The 19,078-nt window shown below is 40.4% G+C and overlaps 1 protein-coding gene across 7 annotated transcripts; it reads right to left on the bottom strand.

Moving 5' to 3' along the window:
- Nucleotides 1–532: 532 nt before the first annotated feature.
- Nucleotides 533–16,515, bottom strand: BIVM (basic, immunoglobulin-like variable motif containing). 7 transcript variants are annotated; one of them, XM_042805903.1, is made up of 11 exons: nucleotides 16,495–16,515; nucleotides 14,440–15,044; nucleotides 12,853–12,979; nucleotides 11,814–11,909; nucleotides 11,599–11,703; nucleotides 9,658–9,752; nucleotides 8,257–8,389; nucleotides 5,963–6,034; nucleotides 5,025–5,108; nucleotides 2,962–3,058; nucleotides 533–2,043 (listed from the first exon to the last, which is right to left on the bottom strand). In XM_042805903.1, the coding sequence occupies exons 2-11, from the start codon at nucleotides 14,927–14,929 to the stop codon at nucleotides 1,753–1,755; spliced, it is 1,590 nt and encodes a 529-aa protein (XP_042661837.1). In that variant the 5' UTR covers nucleotides 14,930–15,044; nucleotides 16,495–16,515; the 3' UTR covers nucleotides 533–1,752. The 7 variants fall into 7 exon arrangements, with proteins under 7 accessions (XP_042661837.1, XP_042661835.1, XP_042661836.1 ...); XM_042805901.1 differs by lacking the exon at nucleotides 16,495–16,515 and adding an exon at nucleotides 16,385–16,489; XM_042805902.1 differs by lacking the exon at nucleotides 16,495–16,515 and adding an exon at nucleotides 16,068–16,281.
- Nucleotides 16,516–19,078: the final 2,563 nt, after the last annotated feature.

Below are 19,078 nucleotides of genomic sequence, written 5' to 3'. Positions count from 1 at the left end.
ATCTTCCTTCTGCTAACGCGGGAAGAGGCAAACGCACTACCTACTTTACTGATGGAAGTGTGACGGTCTCCAACCCAAGAGCAAAATAACTGTAAAAACGGGAGTCCACCACAACACACCAGCTTAAGAATAGGAGCAGTCTCCTGGCAGAAAGGAGGTTCCCTGTTCCTCAGTGCAATTATCGTTGTTAAGCAAAAAGAGATAGAACTCATCGAAGCCTCAAAGTACCCTAAAGAACACAGCTCAAGTATTCTAAAGATAGTTAAGGCCTCAGCGCCCACTGAGCTTGCAAAAATAAAAGTCTGGAATTAGTTCACCTGGAAAACAAATTTTCAAAACCTATGGGTTTCATTCAGTCATCTGCCTGCAGACTTTGCAAAATTAAATACTAGAAATTAAGTCACAGTGGCTGCACAGGATTACTTTGCTAAGCAGGGCTTGCAATTCCAATCCTTCGCTTACCTAGTTTCCTGAAAGCCTTCACTAAACATAATGTCACCATTCCCAAGACAAATGAAAGCAAACAACAAAATAGAAAACAAATTTTATTGAGTGAACAAAAGTCTAAAAGTCTCCCATTTTTGGTTAACAAAAGCAGCAACCTACAAAACCCCTGCATTCCATGACAAATTTTTTTATGTCAGAAAAACTAATCCTTTAGCACGTATGAACATTTGTAAACATAAAGTTACAACCGTTGAGATGCATTTGGGCAAACAACCGCATAAATTTCAAATTATGGGGGGAAAAAGAAAATAGAGACTGCACACGGGCACCTGAAAAAGCTTGAATTGGTTGCTGGCTGAGAGGTATATAGTATCATCAGGGCTGCCAGCAGTTTTCGGCACTTGCATCCCCTTCATACAAAACGAAAACAGCAGCAGAAAAACGACAGAGGTTTCAAGACTGAACAAGGAAAATAACTGCCAACAGAACGCGGTGTTCGGCTAGCTCATTTGGCTAATAGTAAATAGAGCTTTTTAATACCAAATTTCACAAGCTTGTGTGAAGCGAGTCCGTGCTCTCAAGAGGCTCCAGGATAAGAATTCAGCCACTGTACCCACAGAGCAAAAGCAATTAAGAAGGTCTGTCCCTGAACTCTCCCTGCCACAGGCAATCCCTCTCAGTCCAACACAGGCATCCAGCTAAGGGAAAACTAACTGAGACCTGCTTGACAAAATATGATTATCTGACTGACAGAAGCCTACTGGGAACTAAATGGAGAATGTACATTCACTCTGTAAATCAGACAAGGTTTTCTAACCTATGTGATTTTTTCCACTTGTCACTGGATATGGGCAGCCTTAATAAAATGGAGTGTTAAAAGGAAGGCAATGTTCACTTTCATCCTTACACCATTTGCAGAATAACCCTTTTTATAAAGTCATATCATAAATTTTCATGCTTTTGAATACTAAGTATTTTCAATGAAGTCTGTTTATTACATTGACTAATTTCAATCTGCTCTTTTGTTTTCACAGATCAGGACATAGTACAATTATTTCAAAATAAATTACTGATTTTGCTGTCATATTTACTTTTGATTGCAAAGGTACCATAATCTGTGCTTATCTGTCAGTTTATACATCAGATCTCATCCACTGCAACCATATCATCAGATTTATTTAATAATTGTGAAGCTGTGTCTTATACCATAATTTCTATTCATACATATTCTAGGACTAATAGATCCCTAATATGTCTTGATTAAAACTAACTTTAATATATCAACTCTATTATCTAAAGTTAATTTTAATCATTTCCATCATAATCATTATAACTCTGATACCCACTGTTCCTCCTCTCACGAAGATTAGATTTCTTCCACGTAGATTCTTGATGAAAGCCAGCACTGAAAGATCGACCCAGTCGTCCATGTTGTTTCTTAGAGATATTGTCTTCACTCTCAGATTTGGAAATTCCTTGTCCTTGTGTTTGAGATTGTTTATCCTGTCTAACATTTCCAAATGGAAAATTCCAAGGACCAAATCTTTGCCAGTTAAGTCTCTGAAAGGCAATGATGCAGTGAAGATTTCCTCCAACCTGATCGAAGTAAGAAGGTTCTTTGTTAAAATGCACACAGGAACGTTTCTAGCATACGTAGATATTTGAAATAAACATCTTGGCAGGTAATAGAATTCTTTAAAAAAGAAAACAAAAAAAATGCAACAACACACAACAAAAAAAAACACCCACAAAACCATATCCACAAGCAAATAACCCAGCTCAATCAATTTTGATTGTTTCCCAGATTCAATTACTGCCTTTCTCATCTTTTTAAGCTATCCTTTTTATCTTTCATGGGCTAGTAGAACTTATCTTCTGCTAGTCTTTTTTTATTCTCCATCTACTTTCACATAAATTATCTGTTCTTGTCCCTTCTTATCTTGCTGACAGGCTTCCACAGGGTCTCCGCATTTGAAACGATCTCTTCAGCCTATTATTTCTCATAGATTTTCCATCTGCAAATCAAAAATACATCCCCCACCCATGAGATATAATCCCTATCTATAGGAAAGCAAGCCATATGTATTGACAGTAAGTCCACACAAGAAAGTCACGTGCATTCTTTTATGTTCGATCCTACTCAACTACACGTTCTTTCCCGCTTTACATGTAGCTAGATGGTCATGCACCAAAAGGATGTCTGTAATTTGTCTGTAGAGTATTTCTATACTTGCTGCAGCTACGTTTTAAGCCAACAACGTTAAATACTGTGATCAAATATACTGTATACACAGACAGCCTGGTTCATCCCAGCATATGCCAGGCTACTGCTATATTTTATCTTGTCCTGCAATTAATTATAAAGGACTATGGTGTGTAACCTCATAACTTTTGTCTTCAGCAACACTTCATAACAAATTTCTTTTAGTGAAGTTATCTCACACTGCTGAAGTGTGAATAAGTTTGCAAAAAAACTACCTTGAATTTCCTCCCATCCTAGTCAGTTTACCTTACCTTCTTTGTTTTTCGATGCTGCAATCCTCTCTCTAGGTGTCGAATATCTATATATTCTGGATTTTGGGTGTTTAGGTCAGTGACAATATCTGCCCACCTACAGAATAAGATTATTACTACTCAGCTGACATTTATGAAACCTTAGCACCACTAAGACTCATGTACCCACACATGCAAATAGAGCTCTGCAGCTTTAAATAGTCTTACCAGTGACTTCAAGACAAATGGATGTATAAAGATATAAAAGCCTGAGTATTAGAGACATTAAGCTAGATATAAAAGCATCACTTTTAATCAAAGCATTCACCGTGATTATTCCTGCTCTTGGGAAACACTCTCCAAAGTAAGTAAAAGCACCATGAGTCATTAGTTGCATTGCTTACCCCTGCCAATTCATCAGTTTGTGAAAGGAAGAAACAAAGTGTGGTTTAGGCAAGGCGAAATATCAGCTTTTACTTCATTTAATTCTCTCTTGCCCTCTTATATTATTTAGTTCAAACTAATTTGGTTTTTTTAGCCCACTAAATCTGTTTTTACCAGACAGCTCCCACCATAACTCACTCCTCCATTTTAATTCCCATCTGCAATGAATTATCAATTTAATCATTCCCAATTCACTCAGCTCTTCAGAGTTTCATAGCTCCTTCTAGACCAACTGAGGAAAATATCCCCATATTTGAGACCTCTTTAAGCCTACACATGGTCTTTTCATTTCTGTCAATGTCTAATTACCTGCTTCTCTCTAACACCACCTGCCAAGCTCAGAAAATCCATTTCTACCCCAACCTTTGCCCTCCTACCTTAAGTACGTAACTTTCTGCTAGCTCTCATTGGTACTGTAGTAAGAGGAAGAATGTCTCCACTATCAAAAATAATGTTACAAAGGTTTGTATTCTATATTCAGAAACCATTTCCTGTGCCATTTGTAGATTATATACCACAGGACAAAATTCTGTCAGTGGGATGTATAGTACGTCATTTCTCAGCATAGCCACCACAACGCATAATGTCATTTTTATTTTGCTGCATTTCATCTCATTAGTCATCTCAAATTACCCAGCTATTTACAGTTATTGACACAGTCACATCACTGACAAAACAAAAACAAAAAAAGATACCTGGGTTTTAGCTACTGGATTAGATCTAACTGGCTATGAAACCACCAGATAAGCACTCGTAAACAATTTTGCAAAATAATTAGAGAATAAAGAAGAAACAAAGCAGAAGTTGTGTGATTTTTTTTTTTTTATTTTTGCTTTTCACAGATCTTTTCCTAGTGTATCAATTAAAATTAACTCCATAATTAACTTAGGAGGTGGCAGGGAAGCTATCTGCTAAAATTTTTGTTTTGGCTACGGATTGGTTTCTTGAGAAATACTGACCTTTTGCACTGGTCTCTCGTTTCAGAAGTTAATATTAAGCATTATGAACCGGTACGTCAGGTAAAGTTGAGAAAGCTGTTCTATTCATTTATCATGACAAATATAACTAATTGATGACATTTCTACATAGCACCCTCTAGCCCTCCTAGTCTGTATGTCCAGTTTAGGCACCAACTTCGTATGAGCCAGACCTATCATCCATGTATTAGTTTAACACATAGATAAGCTAATAACGCAGCAGAGTACAGGCTGTACCTGCACCTGAGCTAGGAGATCATGGTAACAGCACAACATCCTGTGCACACCCCAGACACAGCCTGCGTACGCCTTCCACAGCAGCACAATCTCCTCCAAGGCTCCTACAGTCTGTAAGCCCCAAGTGGAATGATCGCAGACAGCTGAGGTGTCTTTTCTTCCCAACGAACGTGAGCTGTGTCACACTCAAACACGAGAAGCGGACTTTGGCTTTCGGGAGCTCACACGTGTCCTGCCACCTGATACAAAACCGCAGAGCCAGCCCTGAGGTCAAAACATGAAGTTTCTTACTAAAGCGCCTGCTTCTGTTAGAACTATAGTATGCTTATTCAAAAGAGCTAAAAGTCACTTGGTCACCCTTCGTAGAGAAATACAAACTGTTTTGAAAGAAAACATACTGGTTTGTATTCTTACCAAGTAACGTACCTTTTACAGTGTATTGTTGGATGTTTTCTGCTTGGCTCTCCAATTAAGATCCAATATTCTACTTCTTGCTGCAAGACACGACCTCTGTTCAATAGAATATACAATCCTAGTAAGATTTATTGTGCATACTAAAAAGAAAAAGAGAGATTAACATTCTATTGTTCTTTTTAGGATTTTCTAGCATTTAAAATTGTTTCCTCAGCCAAACTAAAACCAGCTCCTGTGCTACAATGCTTGCAATTGCATACAGGGAAAGTTTTTGTTTCACAAGGCCTGGAAGCAAAGTAGAAGCTATTGTTTATTATATAGGAAAAAGACAGATCTTCATTAAAAAATAGTGTTACTTTGATGAGAGTCAGTCTAGTATAAGATCCAAATATAAATATATATGTAACAATGGAAGTAAGAATTGTGGAAAGCCACACGAAGGTGAAACAAGTATCTTCCTCCCTATCTGTGATGCCTAAGAGTCACGAAAGAGCCCCTTCCACTATTTTTAAACTATACCCCAGCTGACAGTTGTTACTAACAGCTGTAGGGTAACCTGTACAAAAACAACTGGTAACTTCAACTGTTCCTCCTAAGCATCCAATACCACATATTAAAACCCAAAACACTCAACCAAAGCTAGTCCAAATTTGTGAGCAACTTCCAAGAAACTCAAAGCCTGCAGTAACCTTGTCAGGGAAAATTTATGTCAGACATCAGGGCAGGCTGATGAGATACAGAGGATTGTTCTGTGTATGACACTGGTGAAAAACTAGTTCAGTTTCAACTGTGACAAAACCTGAGATTTTTCTGCCTATGGTATTAGACAGCATATGGCCTTACTGCTTGCAATAATTTGTTCACTTATAAAAACTACCCTGTAAAATAACAATGTATGCCATCATTGTACAGATGGGAAACCAAGACACAGGATAGATTAATTGACTTACCTAAAGTCACACTGGAAGTCTGTGGTTGAACTGGGAACTGAACCCAGGTCTCCCGAGTCCAAATCCAGCAACCTAAGATCATACAGGAAGTCTGTGGGTAACCTAAAAACTGTCACCTAAGCTCAGCCTAGCAACCTATCTATCCTTTTCTTTTGGAACTTAAACATTTCTTAATTTGATTTTTAAAGAAAAGCTTTCATTTGTTACTAGAATGCAAAAACAGGAAAACAAGAACTGCTGCAGAATCTATTTATATTGCTTCTGGAACCTAAACACATTGTTTCCCAGTAAGGTATTAGAAGATATGAAGAGACTAGTACACTCTTTCTGGTCTGACCTCCAGCCTAAAATAAGGCTATAAAAGTTCCTTGAACTCGTTACTTCATGTTACATTGTTAGAAGAGATCTGTTATTAGAATGAAAATCTTATACTGACTTAAAAATAACATCACTAGTGACTGAGAACCCATTTCAACCACAGGGAAAGTACTGAAATTGTTGTTCTTGCTTATTACTAAACAATATAAATTCAAAGTAGATATAAGGCATGTTAAGTTTCTACACACTGGACCATATTATTTCTCAAACTGTATTTTTGATCTCTTAAGCATTTTTTTTTTTTTAACTTTGCTCTTCCAGTGCAGATTCATAGTAACTGATCGAGTAAGACATTAACCTTTTGGTAAACCTAAGCTGACTGATGCACTGGACTTTTATTTGGGGTATATTTTCCACACTCTTCTCATTCACATGGCATGTCAGTGAACATACTCTTAATAAAAAGCTTCTGTATTCTTTTGTTCATAAACTAAAAGCTTTCATTAACCCTATGGTCAGTCTCACACTGGGAACAAATTAGATTCGGATGCTTTATTGCATCCAAATAATTACCATTTTGAACTCTACAAGTAAAGCCAGCATTCTCTATTCCTTGATGTGACTCTGCATCTTCAGCACAGCCAAAGGTAGACTGCCTGGTAAGCCAAGTGCAAGACTGAGGCATGCCTTACACCAGTGTCCTACTCTTTCCATCGTTTAGCATTCCCCAGTGTCAGTATCTGCTAATTTTGTCATGGATTGTCTTCTTACGCTCAATGATAATACTAAAAAATACTGACTAACAGTTCAACCTTGAACCTTTCTTCCAACAGAAACCTCCAATGCATACTGTGTTTACAGCTACTTTGAGGGAGGAAAAACAATTTAATTTATTACTATGCTGTGAATGAGGTAAAACAAACTACCCTCAGCATATCATACAGCCTTACAAAAGCTAAGATAAATTGTCTCAAGATTATGAAATTTTTCAAACTTAAAATTTTTCTTTTTAATGAAAGACTTTACCTAAATGCAGTATGAATAGCAATGCTATTATCCTATTTTAAAACCTGTATTTAATTGAAACCTGTAACAACTATGCCATTATTTTATCCTAAGTAATGTCACCCTGACAAATCTGAAATCATTCAGGTAATTGTAATTTTATTCTAAGCCAACTGACATATTAAGTTTCTCCAGGTCTTTGAGAAGTGCTCTAACATTTCAGCTGTTGTTTAAAAAAAGCCAAACATACTGTGATAGTCCAGAGATCTCTTCTAACTTCTCTCCCCCTGGCCCCCAACAATTATTGGTAATAAACTTCAGATATCTTTATGTTTCTAAGCCTTACAGTCCAGTAGTTCCAGTTTATCACCCTTATTAGTCAACACTGCAAAAAGATCTCCTAACCACCATCCTGCAATACCTACACATCCCCTGTTCTCACCATACACAAACACTGGTTTCTGTAAGTGCAGATTTTATCACGTCCACTTCGTAATGGATTAATATCACTGTATGCTTTTTGCTTCTAGCTTATGAAGAAAAATCCCAACATACATACACACTTCTTCTTTCCCCTCAACTTCCCTGGGGACAGACTTCTCCCACAATTTTTATTGTTTTTCCTTAAAAACACCTGGCCTTTTTCAGCCCATATAGTTTTATTTTTCAGACTAGTTACCATCACTTGTCCTTCAAGTAAATAACTACCCTCTCTATGCCTGGCTAAAATGTCTTTAAATGATTTCTTAGTACCATTCATAGTTTCCTGCTTAAGTTCTCTTAATCTAGTCTGCTTAGTTATGTTTAATTTTAAGTCAGTCCTTTCCAATTACACAGTAGTGTTTTGCTCGTCAGACATAAATGCTTTTACAACATCTGCTAAAACGTTATTTAGGGAGATAAATGGTATCAACTTGTAATTTTTTCTGTATGTTTACTTCACTAAAATAAACATAAACACAGTATCTTACCTGTAGGCTTTACTAGCTTTTACTGGGGTTGCTTCAAATCCAATTGGGCAAAAATAATGGTTTTGGCAATGGTAGATGTAGGCCATTGATTCATCTTTCAGTCCACGTGTTAGCTTTGCAAGGGCCCCTGCAGCTACAAAGAAAGATCAGGTTACAGCTCAGAGTGCTTTGGATCCTGCGTAACATATTCAGCAAAAAAAAAAAAAAGACCTATTTGATAACATAAAATAGTTACACTGCTTTTTAAATTAGAGGATGTGACCTGACAGGCATGCACAAAATACAGTCTTGATATCAAACTTCAGTATTTTATTTCCTGTCTGGTACAAGAAAAAAAAAAAAAAGTCTGCCACACAGTCTACACTAGGGGAAATACAATATAAAGTATGCATTGTATTTAGATTAAAGTAATATAAAAAATTACTCGTTCTGCTAAAAAAAGAACTAAAAGTATATCTTTATCTAGGGAATACACACTGCAACAGAACGCAGTCCCACTGCCCCAAGCTGTTTGAAAGCTTTCAAACATCTTGGTATCATGAGCCTCTTGGAGCTTCTGAGCTTACTCAGAAACACATTCCAGATTTGGGCATGCAGTATTTTGTAATGTGACTGCAGTGCACAGTTTCAGGCAAAGACTAGAAAAGGCACTGCAACGTGACAGAATTCTCAAATGGGATACCAACAACACAAAAATGATTTCCACTTTAATAATCTCCCCAAAACTTTTCAGCATGGCTTTATCCTTTTAAAGAACCTTCCAATTAGTGTACAATTACCCAGACTATACCAAAGGCTAACAAACTGTGAATGAAAGTATAGTATTTCTTCAAGTAGCACAACTAAAAGTAGACATAAAAATGCAGCTTCATAAGCTAATTGAGAATAACCACCTAACTTTTAGAGACAGATGTTAGCTAACAAGTCAGGCAGAATGGATGAGTTCACTAACTTTTAAAAAATGCAATTTTAAAGTATAAAACATGTATTAGAGACATTAATACTTTTTTTCCTGTGTGTTCTAAATTTTTATACAACACAGATTTCTAAAATGCTGAAATAAAAACATTGCTCCCTCAGTGCATTACAGTAAACACATCTTCCAGGACACAACACAGAACTGGAAGTGCAGTGTCTCCCTGGATACCTTAACCAGTTCCAGTTCTGTGACAGCAGAATATATAGCACAGAATATATTTTATCAGAATAAAAGTACAAATGAAAGTTTTAGCAAAGTAAGAGTAAAAGTAAAACCAGAAAAATCAAGCAACTTGGATCTATTTGATAGCTTATCTCAAACTGGAAGTACTACTTACAGAACTTGGCCTGTCAAATGCTACACATTGCAGGATTTCTCAGTTTATGTACTGTAAGATAAATGCTTTATGATTAGCTACATACCAGTTTCTCCAGCTGTCTTGTTCTTCCCATGAGGTTTATACAGAACATACGAGCATCCCTTGATATGGAAGTGATCATTTATTTGCCTAAACCACCTGAAAGAATAAGCTTAAAGATTGTAGTAACTCAAGAGTTATTAAATGCAATTTTCTTTCCTTCCACTTTTCCTCTGCTTGACAGCTTAGAATAAAGTCTCGGTGTGCTACTAAGTACCTACCACACTAGTATATGGACTGTAGGTGACCACAGTACCCTAACACAAACAAAACTTAGAGACATCCTAGAAAAACAAAATACTCAAAGCCTTTTCCTTCATTTTGGTTTTTCAGACCCAACATAGGTCCACAACCAAAGCACTGGATGTGAAATGTTGCTCCTTTTGTGTTCGTTCAGTCCAGTCACCTCTAACTTTCAGTTACTCAGCCTTCAGAAAGACACTCCAATTCTGCAGTGCCAGGCTTCAACCATGATTTGTAAGCTATGTGAAGGGAATCTTCTAAGAAACCAGGAGGCAGGAACCTTTAAGTGAGACTTCCTGAATATCATCTTGGGCTTCTGTCACATAAGCTTCACAATGCCCAAGTGTTATAGGAGTCCCATGCTGCGACTCCTCACAGCAACAGTAAGTGAGAATAGGTCTGCAAAGAAGATTTTTGTCTCAGATATTCACTTTTCCACATTAGAAGATTCAAATTCACATCTTTGAAGATAATACCTCAATCATAAAGCTATGTTGGGTGATAGGGTTGGCTCTCAGCCCTCCTGTTTTCCAGCCTGCTGAGTACTTACAACTGACTTGAGCAGGCAGAGAAAAAAAACTAGTAAGGGCAACTTTTCTGCAGCACGTAGAGCACTCACAGGGGAAAAGGAAGAATTAGAAGTTTAACTTTCATCTGTATAGACTGTTGACAGAAAAGACAGAACATTTCATCAACTTGGTCTATAAGGGTTGCTATACCCTGACATACTCCTAAAGAGATACAAAATCTGGATCTGAGTCTCCTAAAGCTGAGAAAGAAGTTTTCATGAGAGTCTTCAACATTCTAGCTGCTATGCTACCATTAAAGAACAGACTGCTGCCACATTTTCAAATTCAGCACTTACATTCTATTGCCTTCGGAAAATACTAACTAGATCAAATGCAACTCATGAAGCAGGAAAAAACACTGCAGAATTTTTAAATCTCACAGAAGGGTAACATACCAAAGCCCTGTCAAAATGTTCAACACTCAAATATGCCATGGTACTGGCCCTGTTCAATCCTAAAATTCCTTATGAGTTTTATTAAACAAACGAACACACAAAAGACAAAGATTTTTTAGACCTAACTCATCAAGATCAGGAAAGACCACAGCAGAAGTGAAACAGAATTTGCAAACTCAAGTGTTCTGTGACTCCAGACCCATCTTTTCTTTCTTTTTTCTTCCCCTCCCTCGTCCTCCTAAAAAAGGTGAAACACACTATTCTCACTTTAATTTATTAAATTATTTTTACATAAAGCAACTAGTACATCAATTGCCTTTTCAGGCTGTTTCAGTGACATTACAAGCTTTTAACACACATTTTGAAAAACGAGAAAATGAGGGTAAAGAAAAAATTTCCTAACCAGGAGACTCAATTCATTAATGGCATTATACAACTATTAAACAAACTGAACCAAAAATCAAACAGGATGTCATGTTCACCTGATCTGTGTAGCAACATCATACTAAACAAAATGGCTAATCCAAAAAACTCTTTGAAAAGTTTCTTTGGGCACTGTCAAGAGTACCCAGGTATGCTTCATTATTCTAAAATTTAAGAGCACTAACTTGTGTCAGACACTTTTTTTCTTTTTAAAAAAATGAAGTACTACTGTCTTTTTAAAGGTTCTTTCTCTTATTTTTAATGTTCTTTTTGCGTACATTAACAATTCGGCTGCATCAAAAACACCAAACATACCTCATTAAAGTTGTATTTCCAGTGAAGGGACCAAACCTAATCTCCTCAAATGGGGGCTGAAAGCCCAGTATATGCAAAGCTTCTTCTTGAGTAATAGGTGGTAAACTTACAAAAAGAAAAAAAAAATAAAATAACAGAAAGAAAAAAGAAATACAATTATAATTTAATAAACTAATTAGCAACATGTTTCATACTCTCTAGAAGCAAATGCGTACCTTCCAGCTCCCAGTGTGCTATATAAGAAATTCCAGCATGACACTAAGGATGAAATTCCACAGGAAGTCTTATATTGAGGTCGGCTAACACAATACCTAAAACAAAAGAAACCCAAACACATTAGTAAGCATTCTTGATTTAGACACAGGGGCAACCCGAACTACTTTTCTGTGCGCCGTGCCATTGAAATGCCATGTTATATTAAATAGTTTTATGTTACCCATATTAAAAAAAAAAAAAAAACAACCAAACAAACAGCAAATAAACAAAAACCATAAAACAGAGTGCATTCTTTAAAAAAAAAAAAAAAAAATGGAGTAAACATGTCAACCAATTTCTAGAAGTTTGTCAGACGCTACTACTCTATTTCATACAAATCAGCCCCATGGGAGTTCTGTACAAATTATCTTGTAGGAAAAAAATGGTTCCGTACTAATATAATTACAGTTTGATCCAGTCTCTTCTAACACATGAACCTGTAGTAAACTTGCATCTCTACCAATTTACTAATGAATGTCATTCCAGGTTGTAGATTTCCTAGTCTAACTAACTTTGTGATGTCACAGACATACAGTAAGAACCAGGCAAATTCATTAAAATAAGTGAATTTAGGGAACTATATATTCATGATGTAGGTTGTATAGAACTGACAGGTTCTTATCAAGTATTTCCCTACAAAAAGAAAAATCAGGAGTAAAACATATCAGTACTCTGTTTAAGGTTACTTTTTGCCTGACCATGCTAATCAAGCTGCATTTTTTTTAGCAAAAAGTCCCCACATACATTTTTTCCTTATTGAAAGAAAAAAAAATGTTTAGAAAGAAAAATATTTTTAGAATTTCAACAGATGGGAGAGAAGCTCTTATTCTTCTTGTAGAAAGCATGAGATTATAGTATATGTATGCTTAACATTTCCCCATTTCTACAAAAAAAAAAAGTATGAAGACATTATTAATTAGTATGAAACCAGATAACCAGCAACAGTGTTTACCAACAAACTGTATGGGGATAATCTTAGATACAATTCATAAATACTACCATCTCCGGAGGTCCAACACTTTCCTCTCCTTCACATCTTCAAGAGCAGAACGCTGAGGACACTCCCTGTATTGTTTGCTTTTTTTGTCTACAGATTTTTTCTTTGTTACTTGTTTCTTCATGTTGCCTGCAAAACATATTTCAAAACAAATGAATGCCTAGTTTACCTTTCATATATTTCATCTTAAATATACACCTCAAATAGAGACACTGGTTGTATTAGTAACTGCAAACTGGGACCAAACATTAATTGAAAGAAAAAGCTCAAATACATAATCAAGATTATCAACAGGTTTGTAGAGCTGCCATTAGCTCTGTAAACAACATCTTGTTTTTCTGAATAGAATTAATGATGACCTGCCCTACTGTTTAGAAAGGCCAGACAATCTGATTATTCTAATGTGTTAAATCAGCCCTCCCAGAAATAGACTCTCTGACCAACATGGACTTCCCATCGCGTAAGATTAAATGCACAGCGAACTACAATGAAACACTTGTTTTTCACAGCCAAGCTCTCTAGCCAGCTACACTTGCTGATGAAAACTTACATGCAAATCCAGTAAGAATAATATACCCTCAAGCTCTTTTCCTTTTTGTAAGCCACTGAGGCAGTGGAAAACGAGGAGCTGGGCCACATGCTAGAGCAGGAGTATTTCTGTCCCATTTTGAAGCCATCATATCCAAATGAAACATATCACGTACATTTTAGCAAAAATGACCATCCTGTAAGATATTATCATTTGTTTCTTACTTTTATTTAAGGACACTAGATGTACACACGAAAAGACAATGGCAACTAGCCAAACACATTTTTAAGTATTGCTAAACCGGTTTTATACTAAAGTAGAGAAAACAGCAATTTGACTAGCTAGCCAAGCCATCAGGAAAAAAAAAAACTTCAGCCCACTCTAGATAAACAGAGGGATTACAGGACCGAGAAAGCCAAGTGTGTATGCAGGTGCTTGATTCACAGTTGCAGTCTGTGACTAGGAAGAGAAAGAACATAGGAAGCAGCAAAGAAGCCAGTTTTAAAGAATTGGGCTCCCTAACACTATATACATATAGCAAATCAAAATAAATACAATTCTGTTACAGACACCTTTCCTAGACAACTGTAATGACTTCATTTACTTCTTATCATAAGTAAACCACATCTGTGATTTCAACATACATCTCTGAAGTACCTTAAAACATTTCTGGAAGTGACAAACCTGTACTTAACAGATAAAATTAATCACTACACAATGCACTAGGTCCTACTAAAAGGAAAGGAAAAAACAGCCCGAAAACCCAAGGTAAAAAAACACCAAATCCAAACCAGAAGCCACCCCAAACAATACCCCAAAACCCACACACACACAGTTAAGCAAAAGCCAGCCTTGTTTTAAAGCCACTTCCCCAGGCAGCCACACCTGACTTTCACTCCTAACTCACTCTCCTTTCCGGATGAGCAGGTTGCTTGAAGTGGCATACAAGCTCTTCTACAGCACCCCCTCAAGAGCTACACGTGCTGAACAGCCCCCTCCACAAATAAATTGTAAACATGAAGCCTCTTCCTATCACAGCATCAAACCTTCGCCACCTCACCTGCTTTGTTCTTCAGATTTGTGGTCACGCCATTGAACTCCGATTTGTCGATTTCCCATGCCAGTGGGAGCTTTCCAAGATCACCAGGCAAGTTTTCCAAGTTAGCATCTTCACTGTAGATTACCTCTGAAGCACCAGTTTGAATGCCAAGTAAGCTAGGTGTGTTATTTCCAACATTTAAGGCAGCACTGCCTGACAGGCAGGCACTAACTGAAGCACTTGGGCTTTTACAAATAGATGTTACTCTGTTTAAAAAAGCATAGTCTGAGCAGATGGTATAAAATTTCTCTCGTGTATGAGTCACAGGACATCCCCATGGATAATGCCCATCGCCCCTGGACACCAAGGATGCAGAGGAGGCGCCTGACATGCAGTATGGCTTCACAGGATCACGAAGAGAAGCTTCTGGGGATTCTTTCCCAGGTTTGTTTTCAGTGTTTCCATTATTTCCAGAACCATTCTCCTTTTCATCTTCTGAAATGTTAGGCATTGAATGATACTGCAAGAGTATTGTACAGCTAAGAATAGTTTTTTTCTTTATGTTTTAATTACGACAGAGTTTGAATCATTGCCTCCATTGCCTCTACAAGGTATCAACGAGGTACCTGAAAGAAAATGAAAAGTTAGTACAGGCGTCTCAATCAACATAAAACAAACACAAACTTATCTTTGAACTCACACCCAATAAAAGCTGAAATACCCTTCAAGATACATCACAACATACACCGTGTCTTTTCTTGAGCATCTCTAGAATTCTACAAACAGTGCTGTTTAGTATTTGTGAGGTGTCAACAGCATACACCAGTGATACCATGATGAAGCATTACTCATACTTGTAAACCAGCACATGAATAAAAAAATAAAATTAAAAAAAAATTAAAAGCTTCCTACATTTACATAGCTGTGGTTGATCACTTCTGTTCCTTACAGTCACAATACCTTGCATATGCAGAGTCCAAAAAAAATTGTAAAAATTAATAAATTGCATAAACAGCAACATAAAGATTCTGAAGAACCCTGCACTTCTGTTGCAAGTGACGTTCAAGCTTACAGAAAATTACAGTAACTACTACCTCTGTTGATTGTAAATTGACACCACCACCCTCAATCTGTTTCACTGCTTTCCTCATACGGCTGTTAAGGGTTCCCTTTTATTTTTATGTACCTCCTATTCTTCAAGATGTGAGAAAGAAAAGCATCCCGTTCTATTTATAGCAGCTCGGAATTACCAAAAACAAATTCAGAAGCCTGGCTTGCTTGTAACCATCTTTTAAAAAAAAAAAAAAAAAAAAATCGACGGTATGCGTTAGCCATCATCCGGGCAGTCTGCACGCCTGCGGCGGGGACACGCGTGGCGGGAAGACGCCTGCCGCCGGTGGGCACCCTGTCACGCACGCAGGGGACAGGAGTTCCACTCGAGGGCAGGCACAGCACTTACCGTACTGCCACAATTACTTAAGAGTGTATTTATTTTTAAATATTAGGATTTGCAATATTAAATGATTGCTCCTGCGGCACCGACTCCTGGTCGCTGAGCTGAACCGACCCTCCTCCTGCCAGCAGCGGCTCTCGCAACCACAGGGCTCCGCTTGCCAGATGACAAGGCAACACACCAGACCCGCGCGTACCCCGCGGCCCGGCCCGGCCCGGCCCCGCTCCGCTCTGCTCCCCCCGGCTCCATGGGGCCTCACCCACCCGGGACGGCGGCACAGCTCCCCCGCGGGGGGCGGGGGACACCCGGCCTCGGCCGCGGGGCGGGGCGACGGCGCCGCCAATCGGGGCCTCGGCGCGGCCCTGCGGCCCCGCCCTCCCCTTCCCCCGCGCTGCCGCCACTCGGTTCCAGAGTGAACAGCGCTGGGCGGGGGGAAGGGCCCGCGGGGCCCGGCGGGAGGGGGGGCCTAAGGGCGGCTGCCGGGCGGCCCCGGCCCCGGCCGCGGCCCGTTACCTGCGCGGCGCCCGCCTGCGTCGCCTCCCCCGGCCGCGGCGGAGCGGGGACGCGAGCGCGCCGGAAACAGACACGGCGCGCGGGGGGAGGGCGCGGCGCCGCGCGCTCACCTGCGCCGCCGCCGCCCCCCTCCTCCTCCTCCTCCTCCTCCGCAGCGCCGCCGCCGCCGCCGCTTGGCCGCCACCAACTCCCTCAGCCGGCCGGGGGGAGCCGCGGGGCCTGCCCGGCGGCCGCGTCCCGCTTTGTGGGTCCTCACGGTGCCCCCGAGGAACCGGCCGCGCGTCTCCGGGCCGGGCCGCGGCTGCGCCTCGGCGCGGGGGGGGCGAGACACCTGTGCGGCCGTGGCTGTGTTCCTCCCGATCCCCCCCCCCCCCCAACAAACACACACACCCCCGTATGCGCCCTCATGGTCTCGTCCGCATCTGCCCCGCGGGCGGGGGAGGAGCCGCTGTGGGATGGCGGCGGCGGGGCCGGCGGAGCTCACCGGGGCGGGGAAGGATTCCCGCCCGCCCGGCGAGGTGAGGGTCCGGGTGCTGCACCGGGGCTCGGGAGAGGCACGGCGGGAGCGGGGAGGGAGGGGAAGCCAGGCACCGACATCGGGCCCTGTTGCAGGCACCGGGTTTCTCTTGGTTTTCCCGGACCGTCGGGAGAATACGTGTAACAAAAACGGTACCGGGAAGGAGCAAAAGATGATTTTGGATAACAGGGTCTGGTCCTGCTGACGGTATTTCCCCTCACGTTTTCACCGCAATCAGCCTGTTTTCAACGTGAACAAACAGCATGACGCTGAATGCTGAAGCACAGCACTTACCCTACTGCCACAATTATTTAAAGTGTATTTATTTTTAAATATCAAGATTTGTAATATTAAATGATTGCTTTTATAACTGATTATAAAATTTGAAATAAAAATAGGAAGATCAAAAAGTTACATGGTGTCGTGCTGACAGAGAATGCAGTGCTGGTGCCCTCAGCCCACAGAGCCCCGGCTCCCCGCAGTTGCTTCTGTGAGGGGGGCTGCAAGTAACGGAAAGAAGAATCAGATTTCTCCCCAGATGTTAAGAGTCATGGGCTAGATAGTTTTCGGTGGTTAGGCAGGGCGAAGTTGCAGAGGACAGATTCTAACTCTGGCGGGCACAGCCGAGTTTGCCATCCGCTGGACAGGAGCAAGAGGAAGCCTAGGTCGGGTTTGGGATTCGGTGTGGCCGCACTCCGAGGTAGCCCCCCTCTCGACATTGAGAGCGTCGCTCCTTCCTTTGCCAGCTGGAAGCCTGCTGAGCCTCCATCGGCCAACAGCCTTTGAAGTAATTAAACAATTCTGCCTCCAAAGCATTTTTCTCTGAGCCAAATTACAGGCATTAGGATAGCAGCAGTGTTGGCTTTGCCAGCCTGGACTAAAATTAGGTTGCGTGACTGACTTTACAACTTGTTTGGGTGCTGACAAGTGGTGCCGGATCCGTACGCAGATTCCCTGAGCTGCGCTTATGTGGGGGAGGAAAGCTGGAGGAGAAACATCAGGAGGGGAGAAGTGAAGTGTGTCACCTTTACTTCGTTGCTGCTGTGCTTTTTTTAACATGCCAGTGCCTCCCTGCTAGGAGGAGGAAGGACGTTCTGTGAACTCTATAGCTATGAAATATCTTTTTGAAGTTTTCTCCCACTGAAGGGGACTGGTTTGTCTCATACAACAAGATGGAAGCTGAGGAGTGTGATTTCAGCCTGTAAAGTATATCAGGAAAGTAGAGATGGGGGAGAGAAGCTAAAGGGTCATGGATATAAAACCGGGCCTGCGTGAATTTTCAGACTGGAAACTGCAAGTCTTCTAACTGAAATACCACATCTGTGGGAACAGCAGGGGGAGACAAAAACTCTGCCTTTCAAAGTTGGAGCTTGATAATTTTTTAAAGCACTTTGTAACAAGGTTGCTGGTTGGAAAAGGCTACGTTCATTGCCACAAGGGGTCCTTTCTCAGCTTGCAATTTTCTCAAAGTGAGTGATGCTTTGTGTGCGTTTCTATAAACATATTTGCAGTATTGCAAAATACAAAATCTCTTTGAAATGTATGACTCCTTGATGATGAGGTTCAGTTTTCTGTATTGTTTGCCTTAACAAGAGAAAAGCAATAAAGAGTAAAATGAAAGTGTCTTTTAGGATTGAGGTTCTCCCATGAGGAAGCCTTAATGTTGGTGAGGTTCCTGTAGCTACATAGCAAAGGAAAGCATTTGGGTATGTGTGCCTGTAACCTACCTAAAAGGAGGTTGTAGTGAAATGGGTGTCAGTCTCTTCTCCCAAGTAATAAGTGATAGGATGAGAGGAAACAGCCTCAAGTTGCGCCAGGGAAGGTTTAGACTGGATATTTGGAAAAATTTCTTCATCAAAAGGGTTGACAAGCACTGGAACAGGCTGCCCGGGAAGTGGTGGAGTCACCATCCCTGGAGGGATTTAGAAGATACATGGATGTGGCATCTGGGGACATGGTTTAGTGGTGCACTTGGTGGTGTTAGGTTAAGGGTTAGATACGATGATCTAAAGGCTCTTCTCCAACCTACATAATTTTGTGATTCTATATGTAGTTAAGAACAGCAGCAGTGTTTCATGCTAGCTTTCTGTGACCTGAGGTTGGATCATTTGACAGACAGTGGACCACTGAACCACCCCAGGCGTGCGCTGGGCCGTCAGCAGCAGGCTGGTGAGGTG

Source organism: Tyto alba, unplaced genomic scaffold, assembly GCF_018691265.1.
Source record: "Tyto alba isolate M040663 unplaced genomic scaffold, T.alba_DEE_v4.0 Super-Scaffold_45, whole genome shotgun sequence".
Classification (NCBI taxonomy): domain Eukaryota; kingdom Metazoa; phylum Chordata; class Aves; order Strigiformes; family Tytonidae; genus Tyto; species Tyto alba.
This window is presented reverse-complemented; position numbering and strand designations above follow the sequence as displayed.

Coding starts and splice junctions, on each gene's coding strand:
- BIVM (XM_042805903.1), bottom strand. CDS start 14,929: ATGCCTAACATTTCAGAAGATGAAAAGGAGAATGGTTCTGGAAATAAT. Junction 11,704..11,813: donor AGCACACTGGGAGCTGGAAG/GTACGCATTTGC, acceptor TCTTTTTGTAAG/TTTACCACCTATTACTCAAG. Junction 5,109..5,962: donor GACTTCCAGTGTGACTTTAG/GTAAGTCAATTA, acceptor TCTATTGAACAG/AGGTCGTGTCTTGCAGCAAG.